Below are 21,007 nucleotides of genomic sequence, written 5' to 3'. Positions count from 1 at the left end.
CCGGGGAGCGGAAGGAGCAACATGGCGGCATACCACTCCAGGGAGCAGCACGTGCTGGAGCAGGAGAGCAATGGCAGCGAAGAGGGCGACTCGATTGGACGTCACTAAGATCCAGGTGGCTGGAGCGTGGGCAGGTGCAACATGAGCGGCGAGGTCGGGACCAAGGAGAGGCGTGAGTTCAGGGCCCAGAAGAGGCGAAGGCTCAGGGGCAGCACGGGCCAGCCCACACTGCGATATGTGTGCGCACTAGGTCCGTGCAGCAGAGTTGGTCTCCAGTCGTCCTGGTTAACCCTTGCCACTGGACGAAGACCTAGCTCTGTCAATCCCGTGTGGTGGCTGGTGTGCAACGGCCACCACACTTTTTAAAAAAAAATCCATGCACAGGCATTTTCCACTCCAAGATTTAGTTCTGGATCTGGAATATTAGGCCCTTCATTGAAGCACCTGTGAACTTTTTGGTGTGGAAGCAAGTCATCCTCGACTCGAGGGACCGCCTATGATGATGATGATGTATTGGACTGTTCAGCCACCTAAGAACTCATTTTAAGAGTGGAGCAAGTTTTCCTCGATCCCGAGGGACTGCCTATGATGATGATGATGTTATCTTCTCAAGGTGCTCTGTTCCTTTATGCCTACAAAGACGAAAGATGACAATATGTCAAAATGCTACAAAAAGAAAATATCTTTCAAACAGTGCTTGCATAGTAAGATACTACTTGTGATGTTTTTGTTGTTAAATGTCAATGTATCCGTCACAAGGCAACAAACATAAGGGCAGGATTGCACTATCACTGAATGTGGGAATCCGCATTTTCTCTCCAACTCCCTCAATGATGGCTTGGCCAGTGATATGCAGGCAGCTTCCTCAAACAAGTTCAAGGGCTTCCGATGTCGAGGTGCTCGTCCGATGCTGCTCAGTTTTTTATTATGAATCTTTTTGTCCTACAGGCAGATGAGTAGTCTTGAGATTTTGTTACAGTAGTACAGATAGTGTGCACATCTGCCCATCACATTTGAGCATATATCATGCCATTATATTGTCATATGTGGATTTGCATGAATGTTTCAGATGGTTCAGCACAAATGAGTCACCGGTTTTGGGGGTATACTTTGCAGCATGCAAGTTTGGGGCAAGTATTTTGTATAGTGAGTTGCACTGCAACCTTCTCTTAGTAGCTTTCTTTGGGTAAGTTATGTTTTTAGCCTGTACCCAGATCAGCTGGACACTGCAAACAATACCGCTCTGTCTAAAATCTGCTTCAATGCTTGCTGAATAATCTGCTTTTGAGCAGGGTATGTTTCTGTACCTTACTGTGCTGCCGACTTTCCCCTCAGTTCATGGACTCCCACCAGTTCGTCATTTGAGTGGTTCTTATTTGGACAGCCCTTCATTTTCCAGGCAAATTGCAGCACGAGTTCCTACACTGCTCTCTCTTGGGCAAATACTTGAGGTATTTGTATTTGTATTTGTATGCCAGATCAGTTAAGTGCCTGTCAGTTGTTGAATGAGCCCTAATGCTCCATTGGCCAGTCAGGAATGGCACAGTTTGCACACGCTGCTGAAAACAGGAATACCAGTGGTTAAAGTGCCAAGGAAAATTCTTCCAGAAACTTCAGTAACACACAACTAAACTCCGAACAGTACATAAATAACAACTTCTAGGCTAATGTGATTACATTTGGGATTATAAGGCAAACAGCACCAGTAAGGACCAAATATGACTTTAAAAAGGCAAACTTCAAAGGAATGAAAGGAAACGCAAATAAATTAACTGGTAAGTGTTGCACAGTTGGGGGAAAAATTGAACAAGCATAAAATAACAGTAATATTGAGTGTGCGAGGTAATACCTGTATATAGCCAATAAGGTAAGCTAAATAGACATGTTGCAAGATGAATGGATATTTGGTCCTTACTGGTGCTGTTTGCCTTATAATCCCAAATGTAAAATAGGAGCTAAAAATGATCAGAGGGAAAAGATGGAAGAAACTCCGAGGGGAATATAGAATTTGCTGTGACAGGCTAAAGGAGATATGAGGGGTGGAAAATGGTCAGCAGATAAATATAAGTAATGATGTTAACCACAATCCTGAATAGTTCTCCCAATATCAATTTGCTGTCCTTGTCCTATGTATAAAACCCACTCAACTTTCACTGTCATCCTTGCTGCCATTAGCTCCCCATCCCTCAATGATTCAACTTCAAAATCTTCATATTTGCCTTCCGATCTCTCACTGTCTGCCATTGGAAGCACTTCAAGCCCTCTATCCCTGTATATACCATCTACTCTTATGGTGCTCATTTGCCTTCCCTCTGCTCTGCTATCTGTGAAACGCCATTTTGCCCTACATTCTAGAACTGCCTCCCTAATTTTTGTCTTGCTAGATTTCTCCCCACTTGCAAAATGGTCTTTAAAACCTACCTCTTTGGCCACCTCTGTTGGCTACATTCCTATTCCTGCTTGGGTCTGACCCCAAAAGGTGAAATTCCTTGGGACGTTTTGCTATATTAATGGTGCTTATATAAATTAAAGTTGCTGTTGTTAACTATATTAGGAAAGCATTTAAATCTGTGCATTAGTGCAGGAGAAAGTAGGTTCAGGGTTTACTCAGTGATGTACAGTAGAGGCATCTAGGGTTTGCAAAAAGCACTTTGACATCCAGATACAGGAAGTACTAATACAGAAAATAAGAAATAGATGAGCTCCACTGTGTGGAACTAAAGGGCCTCTCCCCAGAAGTGTCTGATATAACACACTTGGGAACAGATAGCAGACAGAGTGAATGCAGTGCCCCAAACCCAGTGGACTTGGGCAAATGGTTGACTCTTAAAACAGCAATTAAGATAAGGCTAATTTCAGCTAAGTTTGGAACACCTAGGGGGGGAAATTCAGTAGCGCCCTGTTTGGGATGTCATTTTTTACTTTTAGAAACTTTAGCACCCGGCGGGATGCCTTGCTAAATTGTGTGAAATTGGGTGTTTTCATCCCAAAAGTACATGGCTTCAGCTGGGCGTTGCAGAGGTGCTGTTCACAACCACTTACCCAATTTCAGCTGAGTTCCATTCAGCAATCAGCCTTCAATCCTTGACTCCAGCTCCATCTGGCTCTTGAAGGGGAGATCATTTGAACCTGCTGCTGCTCATTTTCAACATTGCTGAAGTCAGTCACACATCTCTGGAGCTGAGGAAGCTCATGAAATGGTTGCTGGTAATCCCCGTTCAAGGAAGAGGGCTACAAGATTCAATGATGCAGCTCAATGGAGGCATTGGTGGGGGCACTCGAGACCAGGAGGGAGTCGCTGTTCCCTACATCGGGAAAGAGGCCATCTCCGCAGGTTTTCCAGGCCATATGACAAGAGGTGGCCTGGGAGGTGTTGACCAGCACTGTGGTGCAGAGAAGCCTCACCGAGTGCCGCAAAACATTCAACGACCTATATCGGGTGGTGAAGGTTAGCACAAACTTACACACCTACTCCATACCAGCCTCTCAACCTCTGTCTGTGCACACTTGCAAACCATCACTTTCACACCACGCAAGCACCAAGCATCTGCATACATTACTTTTCCTACATTCATAGCTATTCAACCATGGCAGGCAAACCTTCCACATACATAGCTGGATTCTTACTCACACGAGTTCCTTTTGCAGGCCAAGACGGCACATACCAGATGGGAGCAGCAGAGGACTGGAGGAGGTGAACCTGAACTGCGGCCCTCTCTGACCTTGAGAAGCGAGTGCTGAGGCTCGTGGGCGCCGTGGCTGGCAGACATTGACCCCGCTGGGGGAAACAATGGTATCTTTATCCCCTCTCTCTCATCCCACTTCACCCCACTCCCCCACCAGAAGACTTTATCACTATCCCGCTCCTGATTTCCTTGCTCCATTCGGACCCCACTGCCCTCACTTTAATGCAAGCCTTGTGCCATTTATGCTTTCAGATAACCAGGCAGAAGCTGTCCATCCTGCACCTGAGCTCCCCACAAGATATTCTGGAGGGAGAGGAAGAGCAGAAGGAGCCGAGCACTGCACCATTGCTTCTCTCACCCGCAGCTCCAATACTTGCACTATGCATTCCTTAGCGGTTAGGCTAGTAGAGGGGTCTGCACTGGGTCATGCACTGGGGCCTAGCAGGCTACAGCATGGTCAAGAGCAAAGGGAACCTTGGGAGCCATCTCCCCGGAGGGCGATGGGGAGGCATTCACACAAAGGGTGATGGCCATGCACTACGACATGATAGATGCAATGGCAACGGTGCCCGAGAGCCTTGCAGAGCCAGCATTGCACAGAACTCTGCACACACCATGGAGCCCATCATTGCCAGTGTGCAGACGATGGTGAACGTTCAGAGAGACCGTGCGGATCCAGACCTCATGATGCGTGTCATGGGTGATGTGGCAGCTTCCATTGCGGCACAGGCAGAAGCAACGCAACGTATTGGTGCTGTAATGCAGACAATGGTTGGTGGCATGGAAGCTCAGACTGCTCTCATGCAGTCTTAGCTTGATGCCGCGCAATGTCTTGGTGCTATCATGCCGTCAGTGAGTGCTGGCATCAAGTCTCAGACTGCTCTCATGCAGTCTCAGCTTGATGCCATGCATAGTCTGACTGGTTAATGCTGCCAATGACTGCTGGCATCCAGTCTCAGACTGCTCTCATGCCAAGCATTCTCTAACTGCTGCCATCGCCCCTGAGTCCACCACAATCCACTGGGGATCCCATGGTGTCTCAGCAGCCCACCAAACTGTGCTCCAGGGGAGTGACATTGAATCAGTGTAGCAGGAACCTGCTGTCCGGATGACAGCATTCCAGAGCCCCCTACTGCCACTCCGCCATTGCACTTGACCTTGGCTGTCACCCAGCCAGCCCAGATTGCCACCGCCCAGCCTGAGGTGGGACCTTCCAGGCCCAGAGCTGGTCGAGGGTGTCCTGCAAGGCCATCTGTAGTCTCTGGCCCTGATACATAGCAGCCTTCCACCAACCGTGCTGCAGCCGCTGGGGAGACACTAAGCAGTAATATAGTTTAAACAAAGAGAGGATATAAGGAAATGCACGAGGGTGATTAGTAAATACATTTTGTAAGCATTTGTTGGTTTGATATAAATTTGGATTGGAATGTTTATTGTTTGCTGTTGTCTCTCATTTCAGTTTCGGGGCTTTGGAATGGAAGGGAAAATGGATGTGGTGATGGGGAGGTCCAGAGGAAGTGGGATGGAATTCACTCGAACCGAAGTCTGATGGGATGGTCGCAGACCTCCCTTGCAGAATCGTGATGGACTCGCTGCCTCCTCCATCTCTGTTGTTGCTGCTCCTGCTCCTTCTCCTCGTCGTCCTCAGATGGTGCGACTATGCCTGATGGGCAATGGCTGTGCCCTCATGATGGCGAGGTTGTGCAGCATGCAGCAGACAATGACGAATAGGGACACCCGCTCAGGCGAGTACTAGCGGACTCCTCCTGAGCGGTCAAGGCAGCGGAACCGTTGTTTCAGCACTCCGATGGTTTGCTCAATGATGTTCCTGGTGGTGGCATGGCTCTCATTGTATGAGTGCTAGGCAGGAGTGGTGGTGTTGTAGAGAGGAGTCATGAGCTAGGTGGAGAGCAGATATCCCTTGTCTCCAAGCAGCCAGCCGCAAGCTTGATGTGGCTGGAACAGAGCTGGCACACTGGTCTGGTGCAGGATGAAGGCATGGTAGCTGCTGCCAGGATAGCGGGCATTCATGGTGAGGATTTTGCGTGTGTGGTCACAGACCAACTGCACATTCAGTGAGTGGAAGCCTAATGTTTAAACCATTTTGTGCTGAACCATCATAACCATTAATAGACTTGTTACAAAAATGAAAGCATATGGCGCTAAAATGCCAGCCACCACTATTTTGCCAGCTGGTGGTGTGTCCTGCGGCAGCGGCCATTTTCATCCTTCCCTTTACCTGGAGAAAAAAACGGCTGCATGGTGGTGCCAATCTGCATGCAACGCCAACTTAAGATAACCAATTCGAACTTTGACCCAAATGCTGAATTCAGCACTGGGTCCTAAGCACACCAGGTAAACCTGGCTTGCAAGCAGGCTGACAGTGGTGATGTCAGCACCTCTTAAAGAGACAGATACATCATTCAGGTAAGTTAGGATTTAAGCTTTCAGACGGGGTTTTTGGATTTTATTGAAGTAGTGGCTTACTGCAATAGATGTTAAGTTTTTTTAAGTCTGCTGGATACTTGCAAGGCTTCAGATGGCAACGGAAGGCCTCTGAGAAGGCAGAAAATGCTGCAGATACTCAACAGGTCAGGCTACATCCATGGAGAGAGAAACAGAGTTCACATCTTAGATCGAGATACTGTCTGAGCTGAGTAGAGGACCTCTCTTGCAATGTTGAACCCCTGCACAAAGCTGGAGTGCTGTGTGCGAGACCCTGGGTGCCCCTTTCATGTCTTGCTGAGCCATTTGTGTTAGTGCTGAAGTACTTTTACCATCTTTTTTAGTGTGAAAGACAATTCAGCTTTAAGAGCTGAAGACTGCCATTTGGGAATTATTTTTAAAGATTTTGTTTATTTTGAAAGGCAGCAAGGACTGAAAATGCATTTTTTCAGTTGATTTTAATTTTTATTGGTTTTGAATTCATTGCCCACAATGCCTTGCAAACTCCACAGCCTCACTCCCAGAGGCTATAAGAAGTAGCAATGGCGACTGTGGATGGGAACTTTGGGTCAGAGGACTTCATTAATGCCACAAGAGGGCATTACACAGTAAGTTAGCGCTGCGCTCCAGAGCGCTGTAATAGAGCTCCCTCTAGTGGACTACTGTTCCATCTGGTGGACTACTCTGGTAATGCAACTGCAGATGTAAATACAATATAGGGTCATATGACAAAGGTCACATAAGAACATAAGAAATAGGAGCAGGAGTGGGCCATTTGGCCCCTCGAACCTGTTCCACCATTCAATAAGATCATGACTGATCTCAAAGCTGGGAGCACTGTATTGGCTGGGAAATGACCCCGGGTGTCCCGCATAGCAGGCGAGAATTCTACCCCTGAACCACCACATGATAAGTTTTCTGTAGAGCCATCTTGTGTTTAGTGCGTTTGTGATACAAAGAATATATCACATTCGCGATGAAGATAGGATAATCAGACTCCGTAGCTGAAATTTTTGTTGGTGGATCATCCAACCAAACAACAGCGAGACTTTGAAAGGTTCTTTGTTTTGCAGAACAGCTCAAAATCCAAGGTAAATTACAAGCACACTTGGCTGAATTTGGAGTCCAGATTGCTGCGCCTATGGAAGTAATAGATAGGACACTTGGGTGCGTTCCGTCGTGACTGAGAGACTTTCGGAGTGTATGTAGAGCGGCTAGAAATGTTTTTCACCGCAAATAGTACCGTCGAAGTCCCCGATGATGAAAACCATAACTGGGTGGTGTTAGAAAGAAAACGGGCTATTTTCTTGACTGAAGCAGGCCCCAAGGTGCATGAAACTTTGAAAAATATGCTTGTTCCCATTAAGCCAAAGGACACGCCACTAATGGAGGTTAGAATAGCACTACAGTCCTGGGCCCCTGGAAATTTCTGAGAGTTATCATTTTGGAATACGAAATCAATTAACTGATGAGAGCATCAGTGAGTACATTATAGCATTAATAAAGCTATCCATTCACTGTAAATTCGGAAACTTTCAGGACCAAGCATTGCGTGATCGCTTTGTTTGTGGGATGAAAAATGAAGCAATCAGAAGAAAGTTGTTGACAGCTCCTAACTTGACTTTTGATTTAGCTTGTTGGACAGTTATGTCAATGGATATGGCCAACTAGTACTCCCCAGAATTTCACACCATTTCCAGTCATCAGACAACTGAGATGAATCGCCTGCAGGTTAGTAGTAAAAGGTAGTTGGGCCCGAAGGCCTCAGCAGCTGGCCACAATAACAGTAAATTGAAGTCGTGCTATCAGTGCCTGGGACAACACATTGCTCAAAGTTGTCCATATGTGAAGGCAGAGTGTTTCTTCTGCAAGAAAACAGGGCATCTTGCAAAGACATACCGACTGAAGAGTAAACCGACTTTCAGTGCTATAAGTAGAAATCGGCAGACACTATATAGCATTGAAGAGAAGCAACAGGATGAGGAGTTTCTGGAGATACACGTCATCAGGAGTACAAGATTATCTAACAACGATTTGCAAAGTATCGTCATCCAAGTAGACATTGCAGGAACCAGGATACACATGGAAATCGACACTGGCGCATCCATGAGCATAGTACCATACGTGGCCTTGCAATGACGCTGCTCCTTCCGCTCCCCGGCCTGCTCCGATGGTGCTCGCAGGCCGGGGGCCATGCAGACTGTTGGGCTAGGCTGGACACTGCTCCTTCCGCTCCCCAGCCTGCTCCGATGGCGGAAGAAGCAGCGTGGCAGCATACCACTCCAGGGAGCAGCACGTGCTGGAGCAGGAGAGCAACAGCAGTGAAAAGGGAGGTCACCAAGATCCAGGTCGGTGATTGGAGCGTGGGCAGGTACATCATGAGCGGTGAGATCTGGGTGAAGGAGCGGTGAGAGACTGTAGAGGGACGTGATCGGGGCCCAGAACAGGCGAGAGCCAGGGGCAGCACGGGCCGGCCCACACTGCGATTATATGTGCGCACTAGGTCCGTGCAGCAGAGCAGGTCTCCAGTCATCTTGGTTAATCCTTGCTACTGGACCAAGACCTAGCTCTGTCAAGCCCGTGTGGTGGCTGGTGTGCAACGGTCACCACACGTTAAAAAGAATCCAAGCACAGGCATCTTCCACCCTTCAAGATTTAGTTCGGACCTGGAATTTCCGGTTCATCATTGAAACACTGAACTTTTTGACGTGGAAGCAAGTCATCCTCGATTCGAGAGACCGCCTATGATGATCATTTCAACACCAAAAAGGAAAATCCATAATAGCGTGTTGAATGAAGTGCTCAAACGGCTAGAGACGCATAGAGTACGAGTGACTGCTCGCAAGTGTGAGTTATTTCAACACTCAATGGAGTACTTAGGGCACAGAGTAGACAAAGATGGTTTACATCCAAACAAGGGAAAGCTGGATGTAATGAGAAATGCACTCATTCCCAAGAATGTCATTGAATTTCGATCATTTTTGGGTCTTTTGTACTATTGTGGTAAGTTTCTACCAAATGTTGCTACGGTGTTACATCCATTGAATGAGCTGTTGAAAATCCAGGTCCATTGGAAGTAGTCAGAAGAATGTGATGCTGCATTCAAGGAGTATAAAAGCCAGTTGATAGAGAGTACCATGTTGGTTCACTATGACATTTTTAAGGAGATCAAGCTAGCATGTGATGCCTCTCTGTATGGAGTTGGGGCAGTGATCTCTCATGTAAAACATAGTGGGGAGGGGAGACCAATTGCTTTTGCTTCACACACTCTCAGTGCCAGTGCGTGTAATTATGCGCAGATCGAAAGAGAAGATTTGGCATTAATTTTTGGGGTCAAGAAGTTCCACAAATACGTGCATGGTCATAAGTTCACCATCGTTACTGACTATAAGCCCCTGACTGCAATCCTCCATCCAAAGTCCCCAGTTCCAACCTTGGCTGTAGCCCGAATGCAGAGATGGGCTTTGATTTTGTCAGCATATACATATGACATTGAGTGCAGACAATCAGCTGATCACGGTAATGCTGATGCTATGTCCAGGTTGCCATCCCCATCATAAGTTACACCCAATAGGGAAGAAGTGTTCTATTTTCCATACATTGATGCGCTGCCAGTCACAACTGAAGAGATTGTAGACCGACCAAACGTGACCCCGTTATGTCAAAGGTGTATGATTACATAGCAAATGTCTGGTCAAAACAATTATCAGAGAAAGATATTCATCCACACTTCGTTCATAGGAATGAATTATCAGTGGATAAAGATTGTATCATGTGGGGTGCAAGAGTAGTTATTCCAAATAAATTCAGGTCCAAATTGTTAGGAGATCTTCATGGCCAGAACTTGAGAATGTGCTTGACCAAGAGTTATACACTCAGTTACTTATGGTGGCCAGGTCTAGATAAAGATATAGAGTACATTGTTAGTCAGTGTACAACATGTCAATTGGTAAGCAAGAAACCACTATTGGTACCATTACAACTATGGAAATGGCCTCCCAGGGTGGTGCAGAAGTTACATGTAGATTTTGCTGAGCTAGAAGCACAACAATTGTTCATTGTGATTGATAGCCATTCGAAGTGGGTAGAGGTGTTTCTGAGGCGGAAAATAACAAGTAAAACACTAGACAATTTGCGAAGATTGTTTTCTTCATATGGCCTCCCAGAAGAAATTGTGTCTGATAATGGGCCACAATTTTGTTCAGAAGAATTTGCAGTTAATGAGCAGAAACAGTGAGAAACATCACCAAGGTTCCACTGTACTCCCTGCTTCAAATGGTACAGCAATGCTCACAATACAAATTGTAAATCGTGCCCTCATCAAGCAAATGTTGCATCCAAATCCAAACAAACAGCAGTTGTCGGATTACAAATTGGCAAATTTTCCAATTACTTATCGTAATACTCCTCACACAACTACTGGTAGAACACCAGCAGAGTTGATTCTCAAACGACAGCCATAAATCAGGTTCTCGTTGTTAAAGCCAAACCTGGCACAGTCAGTAGAAGAGAAACAATTAAGACAAAGAGAATCATGATAGAGGTAGAGTAAGAGAGAGAAGTGTGAAATTGAATCAGAGGGTTAGAGCGAAGAACCATCACCATAAATGGTTAATGTGGTTACCAGGAAGAATAGTGAAGATATGTGGCCCTCGCACATATTTGATCAAAATGTTTGACCATGGAAAGGTTAGGTTTGTTCACATTGATCATATTTTACCTACAGATGTGGAAGGAGTTGAAAGTTGGAATGATTTGATTATTTCTGATGAGTCAGATAGTCTTGTAACAAGTAGAGTACCAGTAACAAATCCTACATTTGGATGTACTAGAAGCAAGTCCAAGAGACAGTCAGAATTTAAGTCAGAGTCCGAGTCAGGCAGACAATCATTTTGAATTGTAGAGAGTTCAAATGTCGATCAAGGGCATCCCTTGGAGAAAAACTCTCCTCCGGCTCAGCCTAGAATGAGTCTAAGTTCGACACCATGTTTGGAAGGTTCTGTTCAAGAGCAAAGGTATCCTCCTCGAAACAAAAAATTAGTGGATATGTTTGTTTTGTAAATATAGCAAAATAAGTCCATACCTTTTGTTGTGTATAACCATGCAAGTTATGTATGATGATTATTTTGTTATGTTTACTACTTCTTCATTAAGGAGGGAGGTGTAATAGAGCTCCCTCTAGTGGACTCGTCGGTCCCTCCCTCCGCTCCTCGCCGATTCTAACCTAGAGCGGATGTCGGGACGGGCGAGGTCAGGAGCGGAGAGGAGAGGACAGAGGAGGCATGGAGGAGCAGATAGGTCAGAGCCCAGAGGTGGAGCAGAGTGGTCAAGACCAAGGGAAGGCACACCACAGACCAATAGAGATGGTGTGAGGTCGTGAAGCTCACATTGCGTACTATGAATTCCGTGTAGAGAGAGAGGTCCCGTGGGAAGGAGGAAGGAAGGAGGAGAGTAGGAGTATGAGTTTGTGTGTATGTATTGGCACATACGACGGAGCCTGGTCTCCAGTCGTCTTGGATCCCCTTGCTACTGGACCAAGACCTTGCTCCGTCAAGCTCGTGTGGTGGCTGGTGTGCAACGGCCACCCCAAGTTAAAATAATTCACGCACAGGCATCTCCCACCATTTAAAATGAGTTCCATCAGTCACCTGAGTACCCATTTTTAGTGTGGAAGCAAGACATCCTCAACCCCGAGGGACTGCCTATGTTGATGATGATGAGTGGACTACTGTGGTAATGCAACTGCTGATGTAAATACAATAAAGGTTCATGTCACATGATAAGTTTTCTGCAGAGCTATCTTGTGTGTACTGTGTTTGTGATGTCGTAAAGAATATATTGCAATTGCCAACCTCCAAAGTCAATTTTTCAACGTTGGCCATTGACACCTGCAATTTTGTTGGCACGCACAAATATTTCCCCCATGGTCTTAAAGTGGCAGTTAAAATGGAATAGAGGACTTGCCCACCCGCTTTTGATCTTGATCGTACTGACTGCAATTTTAAATTGCAGGGAAAGGACACCCACTGACAGCCCTTTTAAAAATGCAAATCAGACCCCAATGGTGTCATCGGGTCCTAACTATATTTTTTACCTGCAGTCTAAATGGGGCATCGGTGGTGCCTTTCCTATCAGGCCAAAGCTATGCAGGCAGCTGCATTGAGAGACAAAATATGGCCCAGTAACGTAAGTTCTAAAAATGTATTTGAAGTTTTATTGTGGGTCAGGAGGAGAAGAAGCAGGTTTAGATGTCTGCACCACTCAGAGGGTTCCTTGCAATATGCCACAGAGAGACCATCACACATAGTCGTGGTCTGATGCATATTGCACAACATTGCATTGCAGAGGGGCCTACATTTGGAAGAGTAAGAGCGGCAACACCAGTCATCATCAGACGAGGAAGACCAGGGAGAAGGAGAGGAATCAGCATTGGAAGGAGGGTCACAGCAGTGTCTGGCAACCAAAAATGTCAGGGATCAGCTCATTGCTCAGCGATTCTGCTGAGCTTCTCACACCCCTACCCTGAGGATTTACATAGAGCTGCTCTTCACAACAGTCCTTATTTGACCATGCCATTAAACCACACTGCAGACCAAAGTGCCAAATGTGATAAAGGCGATTAAATCCAATCATACTAATTGCCTCCCTCTAATTTCTCACCGAGGTGATCAACCCATAGTGCTTTTCTTTAAATAAGGTTTCCTAATGTTACTACTAGGAGATGCTCCCCTAGTGGCCTCAGCAGAGCTGGTGGAAAACAGTTGTCCTTCGTGTAAGAACCTCCTGAGATGCTCGTGGTCAGTGACTTCTGGGTGCTCGAACCTGTGCAGGCCCGGCCCCAGACTGCTGCATACAACTTGGCTTGTGCCCGAGCAGTCTGGCCCAGCTGACTTGCTGGCACCATGGCGGGTACTAGCTGTGGGGGGTGGGGAGGAAGCGAATGTGCAGATTTCCTGAGAGACCAGCGCATAGTGCTTCCATCGTGCAACTGTCACTCCCTTAGGGCTGGGGCTCATCCATTTTAGTGATCTGTGGGAGATCAGATTGCAGAAGATGACTGACTTCTTCAAAGTCTATCTGTTCGATTCACTATTCTCTCCATTGTGGAGCCCGACGTCTGCATGGCAGCTGTTTGAATTTGCACCAAAGCTGCAAAGCATACTAGCATAAACACCTGCTGTGAGGACTCCCATTACAACATCCCTGGAGGATACCATCCTATCCAGGGTAGACAGCGGAGTGGTGATGCCATGCGAGATGATGCAACAGAGACTGGATACGGACTCCTCTACACTCTCAGCCATAGTAGAAACTCCTTCAAATACCTTGTACAGCTGTCTGTGTAAGGATAGCAGTTTTCTTCTCCTGGCTTGGCCCTAAAGTCCTCTCAAACAGAGAAAAAGGATAAGAGGTAGGATTTCAGAGAAAGGTTCACATGATCAGATAAGAGTCTGGAGAATGCAGGTTGAAGTTGCTAAGCTTGCTGGATCTGTGCTGAGTTGAATGAAGAGATACAAGTAATAAGCAGACACTTTGCTTGGGTCTCTCCTAGGCCAGTGATCTCCAAGGCTTCTTGCTTTGCCTGTGTGAGGGCGATGATGTTGAGAACTCCTCCACTCATCCTGTTCTACTGTTTGGAATTATGTACTGTCTCCTGTAAAAAGAGAGGGTATGTTGAAGAAGTGAATGGAGATGTGTGGGGCTTGTGTATATAGTGGATGTGTTGAGAGGGGTAGAAGAAAGAAGAAGTATGATGCGATGAAGATGAGGAGATGTTTAATGTAAAGGGAAGTGTGTGTGCCGTGACATAGTAAGGAGTGGTGGTAGTAGTTGGGGGTGTATGTGAGAAAGGAATGGTGTGAAGACAGGAAAGGAAGAGGTGAGTTTGTTTGGAAAGAGCAAGATAGATGTTTTATTGTGCCTTTGTAATTGTATGATGAAGGATGTGATAGAGGGAATGAAACAACCACATAACCCCTATATAACTAAAGTCATAACTATGAAAGACACAATGCTAAAACATTCTAATTTGAAGATGTACTCTCTTCACAACCTCCTCATTTCTTTGTACTTTTAAAAGACAGATTTGAGTGAAAGTGCACCCAGTAAGGGAACTGAAATTTTGATTGTGTGCATTTTATAAAGAGCATTTTTGTTCATACATGATATGCCTAATCTTATTTTTGTTTCTCCATAGGCATGCAGCAGAGTTTCTGAAAAGGGGTGAACACAGGATTGGCCGATTGTACAAAAAGGCTATCTATAAACAGTTTACTGACGGAACATATTTGACTGAGATTCCTAAACTTGTTTGGCTGGGATTTCTTGGCCCGCTGCTTAGGGCAGAGGTGGAAGATTTGATTATTATTCACTTCAAAAACTTTGCATCGCGTCCTTATTCTCTGCACCCACATGGTGTCTTCTATGAAAAAGATTCTGAAGGTAACTTATATAGCACCTTTCACAACCTTAGGACATCCCAACGCTTTTTACAGCCAACTAAGTACTTTTGAAGTGTAGCCACTGTTGTAATGTAGGAAACGAGGCAGCCAAAGGGATCTTTTATCTCTAACTGAGAGGTCAGATGGGGCCTCAGGCTAAAGATGGCACCTCTAACAGTGAAACACTCCCTCAGTATTGCAGTGGCGTGTCAGCTAAGATTATATGCTCAAGTCTCTGGAATATGAAATGTCTGCAGACTTATGCCTGGGCTGCAGAAGCAATGGTTGCCTAACTGGCACAGTGGTACTGTTAGCAGTAAATTAATTGTGTTCGAAGATCATTTTAAATTAAGCTGAAACTAAGCAATAAAAAATAAAATGTATTCAGCACAATGACTTAGAACACTCCACCTGTAGCAATAATAACTGTCTTGTATCAAACACATTGGGCTGTAGTATTTTCCCTAAATAATCTTATATCCATACATTCATGTAAGTCTGAAATGAATAGCAGGTTAATTTCAGGAGTTGGTGGTGTGGCCTGCTGCTGCCTGATGCAACCTGGCAGTGGAGCAGGATTCAAATTTTAAACAAAAAGAAGTTGGCATGTCCACAGTTCATCCAACTGCTGAGTGGCATCGTCTGTTTTATAAATAAAATTCTAAATGGTCTGTTCAGTCAAAGGTGGCCACTCCCATTTGGGAGTCGAAATCCAGCTACACTCAGTTGGACATTGCACCATTCGGTACCATAGATACACTGTGATTGATTAAAAATATTGCCCGCTGACCTCAGCTCCATTTGAAGGTGGTCAGGGGAGCGGAGGGGGGGTGGGGAAAGAGGAGAGGGGATCGAAGGGGGGAGGGATTGAAAGGTGGAGGGGGAGGGGAGAGGATCAAAGGGGGAAGGCGAGCAAATTGAAAGGGGAGGAGAGCAGATTTGGGGGTGGTGGGGGGAGGGGGAGAGAGGAATTCGGAGAGGGGGAGAGAGGAATTCGGAGAGGAGGAGAGGAGCTCAGAGAGAGAGAGAAGGTCAGTAAGTCGGTGGGGGGGGCGGTACTGTGGGGAAAGGTCAGGAACTTGTTCGGTGGAGGAGGGAAGAGAATGTGATCCAGGTCTAACAGAGGGAGGGATGAGAGCAAGAACGTGATCTAGCTGGGAAGATAGATCATGTTCTCTCGCCCTTTGTTAGGCCTGGATCACATTCTTCCACTCCCATCCGCTTTACACCTGCACCATGTTCTCCCTCTTCCCTGCCCCCTCCCCCCCTCCCACCACCAGACTGCAGTGGTTCAAGAAGGCAGCTCATGACCATTTTCTCAAGGGCAACTATGGATGGGCAATAAATAAATGAATTTTAACAAATGCGAGCATATTCTGTGTTGGTCCTACAACATGCATAACATTACATTTGTGTTATTTGCTGGACTCGTCTATTGCGGTGTTATCCTGGGCAGCCTCCCATCTTCCATTCTCAGTGAACTTGAGCTCAATGAAAACTCTGCTGCACGTGTCCTAACATGCAGCAAGTCCCAGTCACCCATCACCCCTGTGCTCGTTGCCCTACATTGGCTTATGGTCCACCAACAACATTCCCGCTAAGCTTTGCAACCATGCAACTATCTGGAGGTCGCCTGTAGGCCTTTTGAATGAAAGATTTTGCACATGCAAGAAATTTTGAATGGGTCGTGCAGCCCGTTAAAGGGACCCCCCCCCCTCCCCCCCCCCAAAGAAATTAGGGAGAACGTTGTCCACCAACATCTTGGATTTTAAAATGATCATCCTCGTGTTAAAATTCCTCTATGGCCTCACCCCTTCCTATCTGAACTCAGCAGTTTGAGCGCTGCTTGATGAGACCTATAAGTTCTCTGAAAGCAATAGTGTTAGCATTGTGAGCTCTGAAGCCTGGCTGCCAAAATGAATGGGTTAAATTACATTTTGCAAAGTCCTTGCTTATACTCCAACAAGCAGGATCAAATTACACATTCCAGCCAAGCTGTTTGGTCTACTTGGAGGACAAACACACCAATCAGAAATTTGGTGTTTCAAATAGACACAACCAATCTATATTCTGCAATTTTCCAGAGACCTGCTCATTTCAGCACAAAGGAGCCCTAGTAAAACTGAAGTCAATGGGAATCAGGTGGAAACTCTCCACTGGCTGGAGTCATACCTAGCACAAAGGAAGATGGCTGTGGTGGTTGGAGGACATCACTGCAGGTGTTCCTCAGGGCAGTGTCCTAGACCCAACCATCTTCAGCTGCTTCATCAATGACCATCCTTCCATCATAAGGTCAGAAGTGGGGATGTTCGCTGATGACTGCACAGTGTTCAGTGCCATTCGCAACTCCTCAGATACTGGAGCAGTCCATGCCCGCATGCAGCAAGACCTGGACGACATTCAGGCTTGGGCTGATAAGTGGCAATAACATTTGTGGCACACAAAGTGTCAGGCAATGACTATCTCCAACAAGCGAGAGTCTAACCATCGCCCATTGACATTCAACGGCATTACCATTGTCGAATCCCCCACCATCAACATCCTGGGGTCACCATTGACCAGAAACGTAACTGGACCAGCCACATAAACACTGTGGCAACAAGAGCAGGTCAGAGGCTGGGTATTCTGTGGCGAGTGTCTCACCTCCTGACTCCCCAAAGCCTTTCCACCATCTACAAGGCACAAGTCAGGAGTGTGATGGAATACTCTGCACTTGCCTGGATGAGTGCAGCTTCAACAACACTTAAGAAGCTCAACACCATCAAGGATAAAGCAGCCTACTTGATTGGCAGCCCATCCACCACCTTAAACATTTACTCCCTCCATCACCGCCATACCGTGCCTGCAGTGTGTACCATCTACACGAAGCACTGCAGCAACTCACCAAGGCTTCTTTGGCAGCACCTCCCAAACCTGCGACCTCTACCACCTAGAAGGACAAGGGCGGCAGGTGCATGGGAACACCACCACCTCCAAGTTCCCCTCCAAGTCACACACCATCCTGACTTGGAAATATATCGGCATTCCTTCATCATCGCTGGGTCAAAATCCTGGAACTCCCGAACAGGATTGTGGGAGTACTTCACCACGAGGACTGCAGTGGTTCAAGAAGGTGGCTCACCACCACCTTCTCAAGGGCAAATGGGGATGGGCAATAAATGCTGGCCTTGCCAGCGACGCCCACATCCCAGTAATGAATTTTAAAAAATTGACAAACTTGATTTCATACACTAATCTTTAATTATTTTCTTAGAGATATTGGTACACAAGTTACAGAGTTGTTCTTTCTTACAGGTGCTTTTTATCCTGATCGTACATCGGGTAAGCATAAGATGGATGATGCTGTTCCACCAGGAGGAAGACACATGTACAGATGGATAGTAAAGAAAGAGTATGCACCTACAGATGCTGATCCCACTTGTTTAACCTGGATTTACCATTCTCACGTAGATGCTCCAAGGGATATTTCCTCAGGTTTGATCGGAGCACTGTTAACATGTAAGAAAGGTACAGTAGAACACTGTTTGTTCAACTGTCTATGAACACTAAGTTCTCAGTCTCAAAATTTAAAATGTGTTCACTAGATTTTACCTTGTCTAACACTGTGTTTTCTTTGAGGTTGGACTTAGACAGGTCTTAAAACTGGCTAGTCATAGAATAGAATAGTACAGCACAGAAGGAGGCCCCTCGGCCCATGAGTCTGCGCCAGCTCTTTCGAACAGCAATCCAGTTAGTCCCACTCCCCTGCTCTTTTCCCATATCCCTGCAGATTTTTCTCCTTCAAGTAATTATCCAATTCCCTTTTGAAGGCTACGATTGAATCTGTATCCACTACCCTATCAGGCAGTGCTTTCCAAATCCTAACCACTCATTGCATTAAAAAGTTTTTCTCATGTCGCCTCTAGTTCTTTTGCCAATCACTTCAAATCTGTGCCCTCTGGTTATCGACCATTCAAGTATTGGAAAAAAATTATCTTTATTTACTCTTTCCAAATCCTTCATGATTTTAAACACTTCTATCAAATCTCCTTTTAGCCTTCTCTGCTCTAAGGTGAAAAACCCCAGCTTCTCCACTCTATCCACATAACTATAATCCCTCATCCCTGGACCCATTCTGGAAAATCTCTTCTGCACACTCTCGAAAGCCGTCATGTCCTTCCTAAAGTGTGGTGACCAGAACTGAACACAATATTCCAGCTGGAGCCGAACTAGTGGTTTATATAGATTCATCATAACTTCCTTTGTCTCTATTTATAAAACCCAAGCTCCATATGCTTTATTAACTTTTTTTAACCTGTCCTGCTACCTTCAAAGATTTGTGCACCAACATCCCAGGCCTCTCTGTTTTTGTCCCCTTTAGCTTGTATTGTCTCTTCTCATTCTTCCTACTAAGATGTACTACCTCACACTTTCCTGCGTTTAATTTCATCTGCCATGTACCCACCCATACCACCAGCCCATCTTATGTCCTCTTTTCAGTTCTGAAAAATTGCACTTTGGAACAAACTACTTATAAAGCCATGTCATACAGTAAAGTCAACATCTTTATCTTGAAAGCCGCCATGTAAACATTGAAGGACTTCAGTCCTAAGTTATCAGTAATAATTGTCACTGCTCATTTAAAGCAGCGTGGTAAATAATAGTGAAAGGTGTATTCTGATTTTTATTTCCACAAGTGAGGTTGACTAACTAATTATGCCATTGGGCCCAAGTTTCCACATGATTCGCGCCTGATTTTTAGGAGCAACTGGTGGAGAACGGACTATTTTAGAAATCGCAATTCTCCACATTTTTTTTTTCTGCAGTTCTAGTCAGGTAGAACAGTTCTAGTTTAGAACAGAATTTTTTCTTCAAAAGGGGACGTGTCCGGCCACTGACGCCTGATTTGAAAGTTTCCACAGTGAAAATGTATTCCAAACTAAAGTAGAATGGAGCCAGTGAAGATTTTTGTAGAACTGAAAAAACCTGTTCTACACATTAAAAAATCAGGCGCAGGTTACAAATTAGGCGTCCAGAACGAGGTGGGGGGAAGGGAACTCATTAAATTCGACAATAAATCCTTATTTATACTTCTACAAATATTATACAAATAAATCCAACCTGAATAAACATTTATAAGCCAAGAAAAGATTAAATAAACCATCTTCCTACCTGTGTGAAAGTGCTTCAGCCAGGGAGAATTCTGCAGCTGTTCGTGCCGCTGAGCGAGAGAGAGAGAGAGAGAGGGAGAGAGAGAGAGGGAGAGAGAGAGAGAGGGAGGGAGGGAGAGAGAGGGGAGGGAGAGAGAGGGGAGGGAGAGAGAGGGGAGGGGGAGAGAGGGGAGGGAGGGAGGGAGAGAGAGGGGAGGGAGGGAGAGAGAGGGGAGGGAGGGAAAGAGAGAGAGGGAGAGAGGGAGGAGGGAGGGAGAGAGAGGGGAGGGGGGGAGGGAGAGAGAGGGGAGGGGGGAGGGAGAGGGAGGGAGGGAGGGAGAGAGAGGGGAGGGAGGGAGGGAGAGAGAGAGAGGAGAGGGAGGGAGAGAGAGGGGAGGGAGGGAGGGAGAGAGAGGGAGGGAGAGAGAGGGGAGGGAGAGAGAGGGGAGGGAGGGAGAGAGAGGGGAGGGAGGGAGAGAGAGGGGAGGAGAGAGAGGGGAGGAGAGAGAGGGAGGGAGGAGAGAGAGGGAGGGAGAGAGAGGGGAGGGAGGGAGGGAGAGAGAGGGGAGGAGGGAGGAGAAAGAGGGGAGGGAGGGAGAAAGAGGGGAGGGAGGGAGAGAGAGGGGAGGCGAGAGAGGGAGGGAGGGAGAGGGGAGGGAGGGAGGGAGAGGGGAGGGAGGGAGAGAGAGAGGGGATGGGAGGGAGAGAGAGAGGGGAGGGAGGGAGAGGGAGGGAGAGAGAGGGGAGGGAGGGAGAGGGGAGGGAGGGAGAGGGGAGGGAGGGAGAGAGAGAGAGGAGGGAGGGAGGGAGAAAGAGGGGAGGGAGGGAGAGAGAGGGGAGGCGAGAGAGGGAGGGAGGGAGAGGGGAGGGAGGGAGAGAGAGAGGGGATGGGAGGGAGAGAGAGAGGGGAGGGAGGGAGAGGGAGGGAGAGAGAGGGGAGGGAGGGAGAGGGGAGGGAGGGAGAGGGGAGGGAGGCAGAGAGAGAGAGGAGGGGAGGAGAGAGAGAGAGGAGGGAGGGAGGGAGAGAGAAGGGAGGGAGGGAGAGAGAGGGGAGGGAGGGAGAGAGAGGGGAGGGAGGGAGAGAGAGATAGGGGATAGGGGGGAGGGAGGGAGAGAGAGGGGAGGGAGGGAGGGAGAGAGAGGGGAGGGAGGGAGGGAGAGAGAGGGGAGGGAGGGAGGGAGGGAGAGAGAGGGGAGGGAGGGAGGGAGAGAGAGGGGGAGGGAGGGAGGGAGAGAGAGGGGAGGGAGGGAGGGAGAGAGAGGGGAGGGAGAGGGAGGAGAGAGAGGAGGGGAGGGAGGGAGGGAG

General features: G+C 46.9%; 1 protein-coding gene across 2 annotated transcripts in view; it reads left to right on the top strand.

Annotated features, from left to right (window-relative positions):
* The window catches only part of hephl1a (hephaestin-like 1a), a 146,878-nt gene that overhangs the window by 6,195 nt on the left and 119,676 nt on the right, over positions 1 to 21,007 (top strand). For both annotated transcript variants that reach the window (XM_070891980.1, XM_070891981.1), the window contains exons 2-3: positions 14,329 to 14,573; positions 17,867 to 18,079. In XM_070891980.1, coding sequence (XP_070748081.1) covers positions 14,329 to 14,573; positions 17,867 to 18,079 — 458 coding nt within the window. The remainder of the gene's footprint in view (positions 1 to 14,328; positions 14,574 to 17,866; positions 18,080 to 21,007) is intronic.

Source organism: Pristiophorus japonicus, chromosome 10 (assembly GCF_044704955.1).
Source record: "Pristiophorus japonicus isolate sPriJap1 chromosome 10, sPriJap1.hap1, whole genome shotgun sequence".
NCBI classification, from domain to species: domain Eukaryota; kingdom Metazoa; phylum Chordata; class Chondrichthyes; family Pristiophoridae; genus Pristiophorus; species Pristiophorus japonicus.
The sequence above is the reverse complement of the archived record's forward strand: the minus strand, read 5'-3'. Positions and strand labels throughout refer to the sequence as shown.